Below are 14,730 nucleotides of genomic sequence, written 5' to 3' on the forward strand. Positions count from 1 at the left end.
GCCGCCATACCTTAACTACCTACACTTGTCCATCCATGGAGGTCTCCTGGCCCTCCTGCTGCACTTTCTTCTAGTCGGGATGCAACACTCTTGAGCACGTAGCAGGTGATCCCTGAATATTGACCAGCAGTCTTGGGCCCCCCTGCCCTCTAGGACTGTATCCCATGAAACCTTACTAAGGAGGTTCCTGAAGAGGCCAAAGTCTGCTCTCTTGAAGTCCAGGGCAGTGAGCTTGCTGCATGCTCTTCTCACTGTCCTGAGGATCTCAAACTCAACCATCTTGTGATCACTAGAGCCAAGGCTGCCCTGGAGCATCACATTTCCAACCAGTCTCTCCCTGTTGGTGAGCATGAGGTCAAGCATGGCACCTCTCCTCGTCGGCTGCTCTATTGCTTGAAAGAGGAAGTTGTCTTCCACACAATCGAGGAACCTCCTGGATTGCTTGTGCCGGGCCGTACCGTCCCTCCAACAGATGTCAGGATGGTTGAAGTCCCCCATGAGGACAAGGGCCTGCGAGCGTGAGGCTGCTCCTATCTGTCTGTAGAGCACTTCATCCACAGAGTCCTCTTGATCAGGCGGCCTGTAACAGATCCCCACCTTAATGTCCCCTGTTGCTGTTTTCCCTTTGATCCTGACCCACAAACACTCTGTTACCTCATCACCTGTCCCCAGACAGAGTTCCATACTCTCTAGCCTATCACTGACATAGATAGCAACACCCCCTCCCCATCTGCCTGGCCTGTCTTTTCTAAACAGCCTGTAACCTTCCATTCCAACACTCCAGTCATAGGAGCCATCCCACCATGTTTCTGTGATACCAATGACATCATATCCCCATAGCCTTGCACACATCTCTAATTCCTCTTGCTTGTTCCCCATACTACGGGCATTTGTTATAGAGGTACCTTAGCCGAGCTCCAAATGCAGCTGACTCAATGGCTGGGGCAGCTGGAACATCTCTACATCTCTCCAAGCACTTATTACAGGTGCTGGCAACTGACCAGGAGTGTTGGGATGGATCAATGCTCCCCTCCCCCAACACATCTAGTTTAAAGCTTTCTTGACCAGCCTGGCAAGCCTCCTGCCAAAACAGCTCTTCCCCTTCTTTGTGAGACCAGCTCCACCAGCCTCCAGTAGATCTGGCCTCCCAAATGGAGCCCCATGTTCTAAATAGCCAAACCCCTGACTATGGCACCAGCATTCTAACCATTTATTAACCTGCCAAACGTGCCTAGCTTTTTTAAGGTCCTCCCCTTTGTCCTGGAGAATCGATGAAAAAACTATCTGAGCTCCAGACCCCCTAACCACCTCTCCCAGGGCTCTGTAGTCCTTCTTAATGTTCTCCAGGCTACTACTATCTATATCTCTAGCACCCACATGGACCACTAGAAGGGGGTAATAGTCAGCAGGACTTACTAGAGCAGGCAGACTCTCAGCAACATCCCTGATCCGAGCCCCTGTGAGGCAACACACCTCCCTCGAGACTGGGTCAGGCCGGCAGATGAGTGCCTCTGTGCCTTTCAAAGTAGAGTCACCTACTACTATGACCCGCTGCTTTTTCCTGGAGGCACCAGTAGTGATCCTCTTTACTGGTGCATCAGCAGGATACTCATTAGGTGTGGTGGGTGTTTTCTCCTTAGCCCCCTGCAGAACTGCGAAGTGGTTCTGGGTGGGGACATCAGATTTAGGAGGAAGCCCCTTGTTGTTAATTGTCCTCTTCCTCCTTTTTTTGTTAGTTTTTCTCATGACTAATTCCCAGCTTCCTGGGTCGCTGCCCTCCTTCTTTCCTATATGAGCAATGCTGGACGTTTGCAGCCCCTGCGCAGTTTGGGCCTGGAGCAAGCAGCCCAGCTTCCTCTCAGCTTCCCTGGCATCTTTTAGCTCTCCAACTGCCTCCTGCAGCTCAGCCACCTGCTGCAGGAGGACCTCCACCAGGGCACACCGAGTGCAGCCCTGTCCATTGCGCACCCTCGCCTTAAGAGACCAGTCGAGGCACTCTCTACACTCCGAGGTCTGCGCCGCAGCCTCCCGTCTCATCGGCTCTGTCTGGGTGCCTACACTGGCCACTGCCGGAGCAGAGCTCCCAGAGCGGGCCCTGGTCCCGAGGCGAGTGCTCACCATCCCACTCGCTACCCGCTCGCCCTGCCTGCGCAAACTGACGTACCACGCCCCGGGTCGCCCGCGCTCCCTGGGATAGGTTTTTACCCACTGGGGGCTGGTGCCTTCACTCCTGGCGCCGCCCCCTGTGAGTCAGCTGCTCGCGTCAGCTGAGGTGCCGGCTCCTGGGCAAGTCCTGCCGAGGACTTGAGGCTCCCTCGGTCGCTCTTGCCGCTCCGAACTGAGGCTCCTGGACGCTGTGCTTCCCCCCGCTGTGGTGTTAAAGGCGTTCTCTCTGGAGATACTCACCTCGGGAATTCAATGAATGAATGAAGTCAAATGACCACTGAGTGCTACTGTTCTGGACGTGCTAGAACTTCAGTATGAAATGGAGTCAAAGGCAGCCAAGTGGGATGCCACAATTGACATTGCCAATGCATTTTTCTCAATCCCTTTGGCAGCAGAATGCAGGCCACAGTTTGCTTTCACTTGGAGGGGCGTCCAGTACACTTGGAACCGACTGCCCCAGGGGTGGAAACACAGCCCTACCATCTGCCATGGATTGATCCAGACTGCACTGGAACAGGGGCAAGCTCCAGAACACCTGCAAAACATAGATGACATTGTGCTGTGGGGCGATACAGAGGAAGAAGTTTTTGAGAAAGGCAGGAAAATAATCCAATTCCTGCTGAAGGCTGGTTTTGCCATAAAACGGAGTAAGGTTGTCATGGTTTGAGCCCAGCCGGTAACTCAGAACCACACAGCCGCTCGCTCACTCCCCCCCTTCCTCCCCCCGCTCCCGGAGGGATGGGGAGGAGAATCGGAAGAATGTAACTCCCACGGGTTGAGATAAGAGCAGTCCCGCAACTAAGGTATAATACAAAACCACTACTGCTACCACCAATGATAATAATGATAAGGGAAATGACAAGGGGAGAGGATACAATTGCTCACCACCCGCCAACCGATACCCAGCCCGACCCGAGCAGCGATCTGGCCTTCCAGGTAACTCCCCCCTGTTTATATACTGGGCATGACGTGCTGTGGTATGGAATACCCCTTTGGGCAGTTTGGGTCAGGTGTCCTGTCTCTGCTTCCTCCCGGCTTCCCCTCCTCCCTGGCAAAGCATGAGCCTGAGAAAGTCCTTGGTTGGAATAAACATTACTTAGCAACAACTAAAAACATCGGTGTTATCAGCGTTGTTCCCAGGCTGAAAGTTAAAAAACACAGCACTGCACCAGCTACTAAGAAGGAGAAAAATGACTGCTATAGCTGAACCCAGGACAGTCTTACACTTGGTTTGGGGCAATCCCAGGCACTGCTACGGGTTGGGGGGAGAAGAGATTCAGAGCAGCCCTGCAGAAAAGGACTTGGGGGTGTTGGTTGATGAGAAGCTTAACATGAGCCAGCAGTGTGCGCTTGCAGCCCAGAAAGCCAACCACATCCTGGGCTGCATCAAAAGAAGCGTGACCAGCAGGTCAAAGGAGGTGATCCTGCCCCTCTACTCTGCTCTTGTGAGACCTCACTTGGAGTACTGCGTACAGTTCTGGTGTCCTCAACATAAAAAGGACATGGAGCTGTTGGAGCAAGTCCGGGGGAGGGCCATGAGGATGATAAGGGGGCTGGAGCACCTCCCGTATGAAGACAGGCTGAGAGAGTTGGGGCTGTTCAGCCTGGAGAAGAGAAGCTGCATGGAGACCTCATAGCAGCCTTCCAGTAACTGAAGGGGGCCTATAAGGATGCTGGGGAGGGACTCTTCCTTAGGGACTGTAGTGGTAGGACAAGGGGTAATGGCTTCAAACTTAAACAGGGGAAGTCTAGATTAGATATAAGGAAGAAGTTCTTTACCGTGAGGGTGGTGAAGCACTGGAATGGGTTGCCCAGGGAAGGTGTGGATGCTCCATCCCTGGCGGTGTTCAAGGCCAGGTTGGACAGAGCCTTGGGCAACATGGTTTAGTGTGTGGTGTCCCTGCCCATGGCAGGGGGGTTGGAACTAGATGATCTTAAGGTTCTTTCCAACCCTAACTATTCAATGTTTCTATGATTAAGCCAAGCGGTTAAAGCCTCTCTGGTATGGAGGACGATGGCTGAAGTATAAATATGGGGAGGCCTGGCAGATTGTCTGTGTCACACTCCCACCGACCTGCCAAGGCAAGCGCCATGTGCTTACCATGGTGGAAGCAACCACCGGATGCCTGGAAACATACTCTGTGCCCCATGCCTCTGCCTGGAACAGTATCCTGGGCCTTGAGAAACAAGTCTTGTGGAGACACGGCACCCCAGAGACAATTGAGTCAGACAGTGGGACTCATTTCTGCAACAACCTTATAAACACTTGGGCCCAAAAGCACAGCATTGAGTGGGTATATCACATCCCCTACCATGCACCTGCCTCTGGGAAAATTGAGCAGTACAATGGGCTGTTAAAAACTACACTGGGAGCAGTGAGTGGTGGGACTTTCAAACACTGGGATACACATTTACCAAAAGCCACCTGGTTGGTCAACACCAGGGGATCTCCCAACAGGGCTGGCCCAGCCCAATCAGAACTTTTACGTACTGTAGAGGGGGATAAAGTTCCTGTGGTGCACATAAAGAATTTGTTGGAGAAGACAGTCTGGGTTATTCCTGCTTCAGGTAAAGGCAAACCCACTCGTGGGGTTGCTTTTGCTCAGGGACCTGGATATACTTGGTGGGTAATGCGGGAAGATGGGGAATTCCGATGTGTGCCTCAAGGGGATTTAATTTTGGGGGAAAACAGCCAATGAACTCAATGATATGCTGTTGCCTGCTCTATAACACTTTTATATCCCGTTAGCTAGATGCCCATCTTCACCACTCTGGGCTTTGAAAAGAAGATATGTGCTGTTGTGATCATCACTGGAGAATCAAGTCATGGGAAAAGCCAGCAGCAGCAGAAGTTTCCTCAGATCTCCTTCGACTGACCCTGACTTTCCTCTGGTCATCAACCCAACAAAGAATGAACTTTGATGAAACCAGTCGAGCTCAGTAGTGACCAGTTGAGTTCAGCAGTGTTGTCAGCAGGCAGCAATCCAACACTACACACTGTCTCTCCTGCCCCAAAAATACTGTTACAAGAGTTGGAGCCTGACATCATGGACTGGATGAATTCAGCAACTTTGTATGGATTGGTCCATGGACTAAGGAATGATATCTCTCTCTTTGTGTGTGTGTGGGTGTATATATATATATATATGAGTCATAAAGCAATGGTACATTTTAAAATATGGGATCTGAACATGATGTGAATGGTATGGAATACCATGATGGATACGGTCTTGGGTTCAGCAGTAGCAGTCATTTTTCTCCTTCTTAGTAGCTGGTGCAGTGCTGTGTTTTCTACTGTAGCCTGAGAACAGTGCTGATAACACACCAATGTTTTTAGTTGTTGCTAAGTAATGTTTACTCCGATCAAGGACTTTCTCAGTCTCATGCTCTGCCAGGGAGGAGGGGAAGCCGGGAGGAAGCAGAGACAGGACACCTGACCCAAACTGGCCAAAGGGGTATTCCATACCACAGCACATCATGCCCAATATATAAACTGGGGGGGAGTTACCCGGAAGGCCCAGATCGCTGCTCAGGTGGGGCTGGGTATCGGTCGGCGGGTGGTGAGGAATTGTATCCTCTCCCCTTGTTATTTCCCTTATCATTATTATTATTGGTGATAGCAGTAGTGGTTTTGTATTATACCTTAGTTACTGGACTGTTCTTATATCAGCTCGTGGGAGTTACATTCTTTCGATTCTCCTCTCCATCCCTCTGGGAGTAGGGGGAGGAAGAAGGGGGGGAGTGAGCGAGCAGCTGTGTGGTTCTGAGTTACCGCCTGGGCTTAAACCACGACACCCTTGAAGAGATCTACCATGGCTCCACCAAGAGGATGAAGATTACCTGCAGAAGGTTCAATGATGATGGTCGGACCATGCAGAATGAGGACAGGATACTAAACTTTGTCATCAAATGGGGTTGGAAGGAAGGAACCAAAATCACGTTCCCCAAAGAAGGGGATGCTGCCCCAGACAACATCCTTGCTGACATCATCTTCATCCTCAAGGACAACCCTCACTCACACTTCAAGAGGGACGGAACAGACATGGTCTACATTGCAAACATCAGTCTTAAAGAGGTGGCTATCATTGGGAAATCCCATGGAATGGGAGGTAGCATTGGTCATGGCATGTGGAGCCAAAAAGGGAGTCAGTCCTTGTCCTGCTCTGATGAAGAAGGACTAGGTAGGTTGTGAGAGACAGAAGCCAAGACCTCTTCAGAGAGGTGCCTCAGAGACCATCTTGTGCTTGGTTTTGCTTTGGAGATTCTCAACCTCTGTGCTGGGTGTAGGACATGGGTGCTGTGGCCTCTGCTGAACACACCTTGTTTCTTGAGCCATTATAGGTGGTATTTACCCATTTTTTCTCCCTTCCCCTCTATGTCTTGTCTTTCTGTTTTAGTGTATTCACATGTGAAAGAGAGTTCAGATCCTCTATAGGAACAAGGGAAAGCCCAAGTTTGCTGGCATGAGTCTGGTCCCTGCTTGTTCTTGTAGATGAGCCTGCTGTGGCTTAGGTACTGTCCAGGGTAGCACCGGCTACCTCTCCCCACAGACAGAGAGAGCGCAGTCATGCGGAGAAAGGTGGTATCTCACCCTCACTGAGCAATGCTTTAGCCAAAACTAGACATTTTCTTTGGTCCTTGCTTCCCTAGATGAAGAACCACATAAACAAAATATTCAGGCAGTGAGCAAAACCCAACACATCCAGGCTGTCAGTCCTGGAGGTCACAGTAGGGCTGGATGCATCAGAGCCGGCAAGCTGCATGAAGGTGGGAGAGGAAGGGGAGATTACCCAAGTACAAGATGTGCCATTCACTGCTACTGCTCTATAACTACCTTTTAATAAATCCCAGCTGGCAGTTGCATTTAACATTGACGTTTTTGGTAACTGCCATTTGCTGTTCCTTTCAGACTGTAGATGCTGTCTGTCTTCTTAATGAGCTGATTTTGATTTTATTTTTTTTCCTGAACAGATTTATGTTCTCAAATGCATTTAATAGAAATCACCTTAATGGGCCAGACCTTGAGTAGGGAAACATGAGCTCATTAGTGTGCCAGTGAGTCAGGAGAGCTTTGTGATGGTGCTGTGACCAGGTGTACTGGGGGCAAGGAGCAGCCATGTGGGCCAGGCAGATCTAGGTGCTTCTGGAGCAAATGCATCTCAAGTTAACCTGCAGACTTAGGAGTTGAATTTCCTTCATGGTGCAAAGTGCAGAGGTTTATTCCTGTGGTGGCTGGATCCCCTGGCCACTCCAGAAATACTTAGGAGAGACTGCCTTATTTATGGAGTCACGTGTGCCATATCTCAGATATTTCCTTCTGTGCATTCTCCTATCTGTAAAACTAACCCCAAGCTGGCTGTCCTGATGTCCAGACCACGTTAGCCCAGGTTCACACACTGCTCAGGCTGGAGGGACTCTCACACAGAGTTGCCCTTTCAGCAGCAAGCAGAGAAACCTGCTCTGGCCCCGTGCACTACTGCACCAGAAGTGCTGGGCCCCAGGAAGCACCGTCTCTGCCATGCTGAGCAGTTCCCCAGCCACCTTATACCCACAGGGTGCCTGTGATCTCCATCCAGCTGCCCATGAGCAAGGTGTGCACGCTGGCATTTGGTTTGCACGATGCAGTCACAAAGAGAGACCAGTGGAAATTGGTAGTCCAGGCAAATTCCTCATCTCTTTGATCTGGTCTCTGTCCTCCCCCACCACAAATGCAACATGTTGGGTGTCCTCAGGTTGCTGCTGGACTGGCTGCTATCACCAGCCTGCTGCTTTCCAGGACAGGGTGATACTTGGCTGTTTTTATCTTCCATAAGAAGAAGTAGCTTAAGTGTGCTGGACCACGAGCAGATGCTGGGAGCTCTGCAACTCCATATGCCACCATCTCAGTATGTAATGGAGCATCTCGCAGTACAACTTATTCATCACCCGAGCCTATGGCTGTAGCTTTGGGCACTCTCCTTACACCCTTCCTCCTTGTGAGTCTGCCTTTTTTAGCCTGAGCTTTAGTCTTTGCTGCTGCCACAAGAGCAGCACAGCCCGGTGCTGGCAGGCAGAGCTGGCAGGCAGTGGGTGCTGTGATCTGACTTATGGCCATGCTGGAGACCCCTTGCCAGCACCCTGCTGCCACAGGGAGCAACATGCCTAGGGCTCAGGCTGGGGGACAGTCAGGAGAGAATCCTCCATCCCACAGATCACTCTGCAGAGCAACCTGGGGAGGCAATGCCCTCCCCGTGCTCACATCCTGCCCTGCTGGGTGCCACATTGTTCCAGCTGGGGTGGCATGGGGTGGTTGCTGCCTGGTGGATGCTGCTGCCCAGCTGCTGAAGAAGCGAGAGGTGTAAAGAGGGCTTCCCCAGAGACTCACGAGCCATGGGGAAGTGTCCCTTCTTAAACTTAGAGGTCGATTAAACAGGGGAAGTTTAGATTACATATAAGGAAGAAGTTCTTTACAGTGAGGGTGGTGAAGCACTGGAATGGGTTGCCCAGGGAGGTTGTGGATGCTCCATCCCTGGCGGTGTTCAAGGCCAGGTTGGACAGAGCCTTGGACCACGTGGTTTAGGGCAAGGTGTCCCTGCCCATGGCAGGGGGGTTGGAACTAGATGATCTTAAGGTCCTTTCCAACCCTTACGATTCTATGATTCTATGATTCTATATGTCACATTGGAAGGTCGAGAGAGGGAGGAGCGACTCTGCTCTGCCAGCAGCTGCCTCTCCTGGGAGGCAGATCTTCAGGCAGCACTGCCAGCAGAGGCTTGTGCTTGCCTGGCTGCTTGCCTAATGCCTGCCCAACACCTGCCCTCAGCAGCCACCTGCTTGGCATCAAATACCTGGCATCACCTTCCTTGAAGCATCCATGCATCAGTGCCCAGACGAGATGTGACTGCTGGTGACATTTCTTCCCCCTGGCTTCACTGCAAGTGGAGGAAGACCTACTGCTGACCTAGATAAAGCTCATCTTTCACAGCACAGTGAGGAGCTCAGCTACCAAACCCATGTGTGTCATGGCTTAAACCCAGCTGGTAACTCAGAACCATGCAGCCGCTCGCTCACTCCCCCCGCTTCTTCCTCCCCCTACTCACGGAGGGATGGGGAAGAGAATCGAAAGAATGTAACTCCCACAGGCTGAGATAAGAACAGTCCAGTAACTAAGCTATAATACAAAACCACTACTGCTACCACCAATGATGATAATGATAAGGGAAATAACAAGGGGAGAGGATACAATTCCTCACCACCTGACGACCAATACCCAGCCTGACCCGAGCAGCGATCCGGGCCTTTCAGGTAACTCCCCCCAGTTTATATACTGGGCATGACATGCTGTGGTATGGAATACCCCTTTGGCCAGTTTGGGTCAGGTGTCCTGTCTCTGCTTCCTCCTGGCTTCCCGTGCCCCTCTTCACTGGCAGAGCATGAGACTGAGAAAGTCCTTGGTCAGAGTAAACATTACTTAGCAACAACTAAAAACATCGGTGTTATCAGCGTTGTTCCCAGGCTGAAAGTCAAAACCACAGCACTGCACCAGCTACTAAGAAGGAGAAAAATGACTGCTACTGCTGAACCCAGGACAGTATCCACCCCTTATTCCATACCATTCATGTCATGCTCAGATCCCATATTTTAAAATGTACCATCGCTTTTTGTCTCATATATATACACATATATACACACACACACACACTCAAAAAGAGAGGTATCATTCTTTAGTCCATGGGCCAATCCCTATAAAGTTGCTGAATTCATCCATTCCATTATGTCAGGCTCCAACTCTTGTAACAGTCTTTTGGGGCAGGAGAGACAGTGTGTAGTGTTGGATTGTTGCCTGCTGACGACACTGCTGAACTCAACTGGTCACTACTGAGCTCGACTGGTTTCATCAAAGTTCATTCTTTGTTGGGGTGGTGATCGGAAGGAAGTCAGGGTCAGTTGCTGGTGACCTGAAGACCTGGAGTTTCTTCAGCAACGAGTTTCTCAAATGTCAATGAAGTTGGGCAAGAAGAATGAAAACCAGGAACATACAGTGGAGGAGCGATCACCTCTGGTTCTTGTGTCTTGGCTTTAGGAATGAAACATTAAGATTCTGTCTGCCTTCACTGTTACTGCCAGTTCCTGCTCACATCCCTCTGCTTGCCCCATCCACATGCTCTCATAGGGAGTTCCTGCTGTCCTTCCCATTTTATGGCTGAAGATGTCCTTTCCCTGACACGTGTGGACCTGTGCAGCCCTCCATGGTGCATGATGGTGGGCACCAATGAGCAGGAGGCCTCCAGCATCCTTGGGTGAATGCAGGGCAGAAATGCATTGACATGGGAACATTGTCCTTTGCTTTCCCTCCAACCTGCTGGAGATCCAGTCAAGCACTTGCTGCCCACAGGGAGCTGGCAATGGGCATGCTCCTGCAGCCAGAAAAACTCTTGCCAGAAGGAGACTGTGCAGAGGAGCTGTGCAAGATGGCCCCAGCTCCTGTTCTCTGCTCATTGGAGACCAAGAACTAGCTCTGGCACAGGTCCCGCTGTGATCACTCTGGTGCAAAGCCTTGGCTCAGCTGCAGAAGCTGCAGCTATCAGCCCTGAGACAGTAGACAGCATAAGAAGATGTTTCTCCTGGTGCCTGTTGCTGTTCTGCCACCAGAAGCTTTTCCTGGGGAGGGGTGTGCAGAACATCCTCCTATCTACCCCAGAAACAGCAAATCGCATCCTCCTCCCCTTTTTTTGCAGGGTATTTGGGGTGTGTGTGTGGAGAATGGGAGGGTTGGGACCCCCCAGGACCCAGCTTGGAGGGGTGAGTGCTTTGCATGCTGGGCAGGGACGAGCCTGTGCCCCCTCCCCCACCTGGGAAACTTGAGGCTATACCCCTGGCAAGCCCGTAGTGTATGCCCCCCCTCCCCCCAAAGCATTGCTCCATGATCCTCTCCCTCAGCCTTTCTCCCTTGCTGAAAGACTGGAGATGATCTTGCCCACATGTATGACAGAGCTGAGTTATTTATTTAAGGACACAAGGATTTTCACAAGGATTTTCTTGCTGCATTCCTGCATCATGTTGGTTGCTAATGCAGGCTGGCTTGCAGCTGCCATGGCACCCACTGCCCCAGCTGCTGCAGGCTGCTGCTGGAGGCTGGGGTACAACTGTGTGGCACCCATGAAACTGGCTCTTGGCTTTGTAATGGGGACCAGCCCCTCCAGGACCTCAGCTTCCAGGAAAGCTTGGTGCATAACCTTTTGGGGGCTGTTGGGGGGAGCGGGAGGGGGGACACGGGCTGTGCTATAGATAACCCCCAGGGCTGGTCTGAACTGCTGGGTTCTGGAAGGTGGCATCCGATGATCTCAGCTGGATTTTTCAGCTGCCTGAGGCTGGGCAGTGAGGCCAGGGAAGGGAAGGGGCTAAATTTAGCCTGTCCTATTGCTGTGAGTGGCTGGACGCTTGCTGGTGGTGTGTCCCAGGAAGCCCAGGAGATGGGAAAGGGGGTTCTTTTCCCAGTGAGGCTGGGGCACCCCTCCCCTGGGGCACCCCTCTCCTGCATGGCTCCTGCAGCCCAGTTTGGCCAGCACCAGTGTTAGAAATCGTAACGTTTGATTAACAGAAGTTTAATCAAGTTTTAATTAATACATACATATATAGCAGCCAGCCTTACTGATTTGGTTGATTTGTGTTTTAGGTCAGGGAGACCTAGTACCTAGGATATGGACATAGATTTATGAGACTATTCAAGCGATATCCCTATAAGGTAGTGGTTTGGAAGGAACAGTACTTTAAAGATTATCAAGTAGAACTTTTGATTGTGTTAAGAAACAGAGTTGTATACTAAGAACCAGTCAAGGAGAGAGAGAAGAATACTGGCGCAAACACAATCGTTGGGATTTATCCAGGACCCTAAAAGGTAAAAAGGACATAGCGAGGAAGACGTCTTACTTCATCAGAGGAAGACTACTTACTTCATCCTGAGACCCCTGCCCACGACCACCAGGAGGCACTACGCAAGCGCAGAACATATGGAAATGATTTTTATACTCATTATAATACGAAGCGGGGATGAGTCATGAATATGTATCAGCATGTTGGGAGAGGCGATGCATATGTAATACTTTACAGGATAAATTGCGGGCGAATTGTGACGGTCTTTGGAACCAGATTTGGGTGCGTACCCCTGGTTCCCGGGGCCTCGAAATAAAGCACCACATATAACCTCCTTAGAGTGGTTATGTGTTCATTCTCTCCGCTAACACCAGTACAGACCTGGGCTTGCACTGGTGAACATCAACTGCGCTGCTCATGGACATCATCCAAGCAGACCTGGGTGGTTTAACCCGGGGAGCAGCTGGCGGGGGGGGATGGACGGGATGGGGTGCAGTGGTGTGGCTGGCAGGGATGTTTTTGGGTGGCAGCCCTATCTGACAGTGTGTGTCCCTCTTCTCCCCACAGGCCTTATGTGGCTGCACCGTGAACGTTCCCACCATCGATGGGCGGGTGATCCCGCTGCCCTGCAATGACATCATCAAGCCGGGGACAGTGAAGAGACTGCGCGGGGAGGGGCTGCCCTTCCCCAAGGCCCCCAGCCAGTGAGGAGACTTGATTGTGGAGTTCAAAATCCACTTCCCGGACAGAATAGCTCCCCAGACGAGACAGACACTCAAGCAGCACCTCCCATGCTCCTAGAGCTCAGGGACTCTCCTCCAAGCAGTAATGCTCCAAACACAGATGCTGCAGCATCTGGCCCGTGTGTAGCAGAGGTGCCACAGTGCTTTCAAATGCAAACTTCACCCCCCACCTGTTACCGCAAAAGTCGGTCAGAGAAACTCTCTAAGACTTGATTTGGAGTTTTAGAAAGCAGGCATTCTTTATTGCAGTGCCAGGCGTCACGCGAATAGTTTCTCAAAGGTGAGCGCACCAGTTACTTGCCAGCAGCGGCTATATATTTAGCATACTCATGCATATTCACAGGTTTTCCAGGAAAATATTTACATATTCATGAGATTCCCGGGAACTAATTATTATATTTGCATTCTAATTACACATGTGCTTTCTTGCTGAGTAGGGGTCTTTGGTGGTCACCAATAGTCTTCCTCACTGTGTTTACTGAATGACCTCAGTGCTTGCACATGCTTGCAAGGTCCTAGTGCTGAGTTAGCAGCTGGTATGTCCTTGCTTCTGTTCTGTTCCAGTCTTGCTCCATGTTGGGTGCCCCTCTGCTATCTTGAAGGCTGGCATCCTTGGTCTTATTTACTGTCTCCCTAGTTGTTATCAGTCCCGTGATGTTCCTTCCCCCATCAGCCGAACATTCCTTTCTCTCTACATGTTAGCAAGTTAGTACAGTTTGCTATATTTTACTATGTTAAAGCCACACACACTATTGTTAGTTTAAACCTATAATTTAAACCTACACACCCACTTTCCCAAAATTTCCATCCAACCCACCCCCCACCCATCCTTCTTGGCCTGTTCTACTCTGGCAGTGGGGAGGCCCTGCCCGTCATGGCTCTCCTGGCTGCCAAACTTTTTATTTTTCCTCAGAAGTCCAGCTTTTCCACCTTGCACAAGCAAGCAACATGGGCCCTTTGCCTGGGGAGGTACATCACATTCTGGGTTTTAATGTCATCTTCTTTTTGGGCCACTTTTCTCATGAGAAGCTGGACTTGTTGGGGTTTGGCACAGTGTAAATAGGACTCCACAGGATCTCACATCCCCATTGTTAGTTTTCTCTTCCCCTCTGATGCTTGCTGCTGTTCAGGGTCCCAGCTGTACTGTGCCAAGGAGACTGTCCCACACACGTAGGGCAGAGGGACTGCACCTGCCTGCAAGCTGGACTGTTTCTAACCTGGGACCACAGTACAGAGTCCAACCATGGTCTGCTCTCCTGTGCCCAAGGTGGGGCTTTCTTGTTCAGATGGTGTTGAGTTTGCATTTTTATATTTTTTTTATACATATATAGAGAGCTCATTAGATAAATTCCATAAGGGGTTTTCTCTGCTTGTTTTGGGATTCCTGGAGTGGCATGCTGTGCATGTGTGTTTGTGTGCACGCATGCATACGTACCACACACCTGGGTGCAAAAGCAGAGCCAACTGTGAGTAGAGCTGTGGTTTTCACTAGTGTTTCTGTTCAACCTTCAGGATTTTACTAGGAAGAGAAATGCACATGTGTATATTTTTCTACAGGGACAATTAATTCAGGAGGTATTTCTGGGCGTTAGGGTGGAGCTGGGAGGCACATGAGGCAATCTGACTTTGTTTTTAAATGCTGTAGTTTTTTAAAGTCTTTTGATTCCCATCAGGAGAATTTTTATAGATCTTACCTTTTTGGCCCACTCTGCCAAATGCCATTTTTTTATTCCTGGGAAGGGCTCCTACAGAATGGGAGGTGCATTTGATCTGGCTTTGTATGGCTCCTCTTCCGCTACAGCACCCACTGAGAAAACCTCTGCCAAAATATTCCCCCCCCCAGGAATTTTTTTTTAAAAAGAGGAACCACTGACTTGAAACAGGGAGGCCTTTGGGAAGAGGGGGTCAAACGTAGGGCATCCATCGCGGTTAGGTGTACAGCTGTACATTGTATCATACACAGCCCCTG

At 50.6% G+C, this 14,730-nt stretch overlaps 1 protein-coding gene across 1 annotated transcript; it reads left to right on the forward strand.

Annotated features, from left to right (window-relative positions):
* Nucleotides 1-5,993: 5,993 nt before the first annotated feature.
* On the forward strand, nucleotides 5,994-12,918 carry LOC115601770 (dnaJ homolog subfamily B member 5-like). The gene is made up of 2 exons (XM_030472163.1): nucleotides 5,994-6,241; nucleotides 12,586-12,918. The coding sequence occupies exons 1-2, from the start codon at nucleotides 5,996-5,998 to the stop codon at nucleotides 12,724-12,726; spliced, it is 387 nt and encodes a 128-aa protein (XP_030328023.1). The 5' UTR covers nucleotides 5,994-5,995; the 3' UTR covers nucleotides 12,727-12,918.
* Nucleotides 12,919-14,730: the final 1,812 nt, after the last annotated feature.

Source organism: Strigops habroptila, chromosome W (assembly GCF_004027225.2).
Source record: "Strigops habroptila isolate Jane chromosome W, bStrHab1.2.pri, whole genome shotgun sequence".
NCBI classification, from domain to species: Eukaryota; Metazoa; Chordata; class Aves; order Psittaciformes; family Psittacidae; genus Strigops; species Strigops habroptila.

Coding starts and splice junctions, on each gene's coding strand:
- LOC115601770 (XM_030472163.1), top strand. CDS start 5,996: ATGAAGATTACCTGCAGAAGGTTCAATGATGATGGTCGGACCATGCAG. Junction 6,242..12,585: donor CAAACATCAGTCTTAAAGAG/GTGGCTATCATT, acceptor TTCTCCCCACAG/GCCTTATGTGGCTGCACCGT.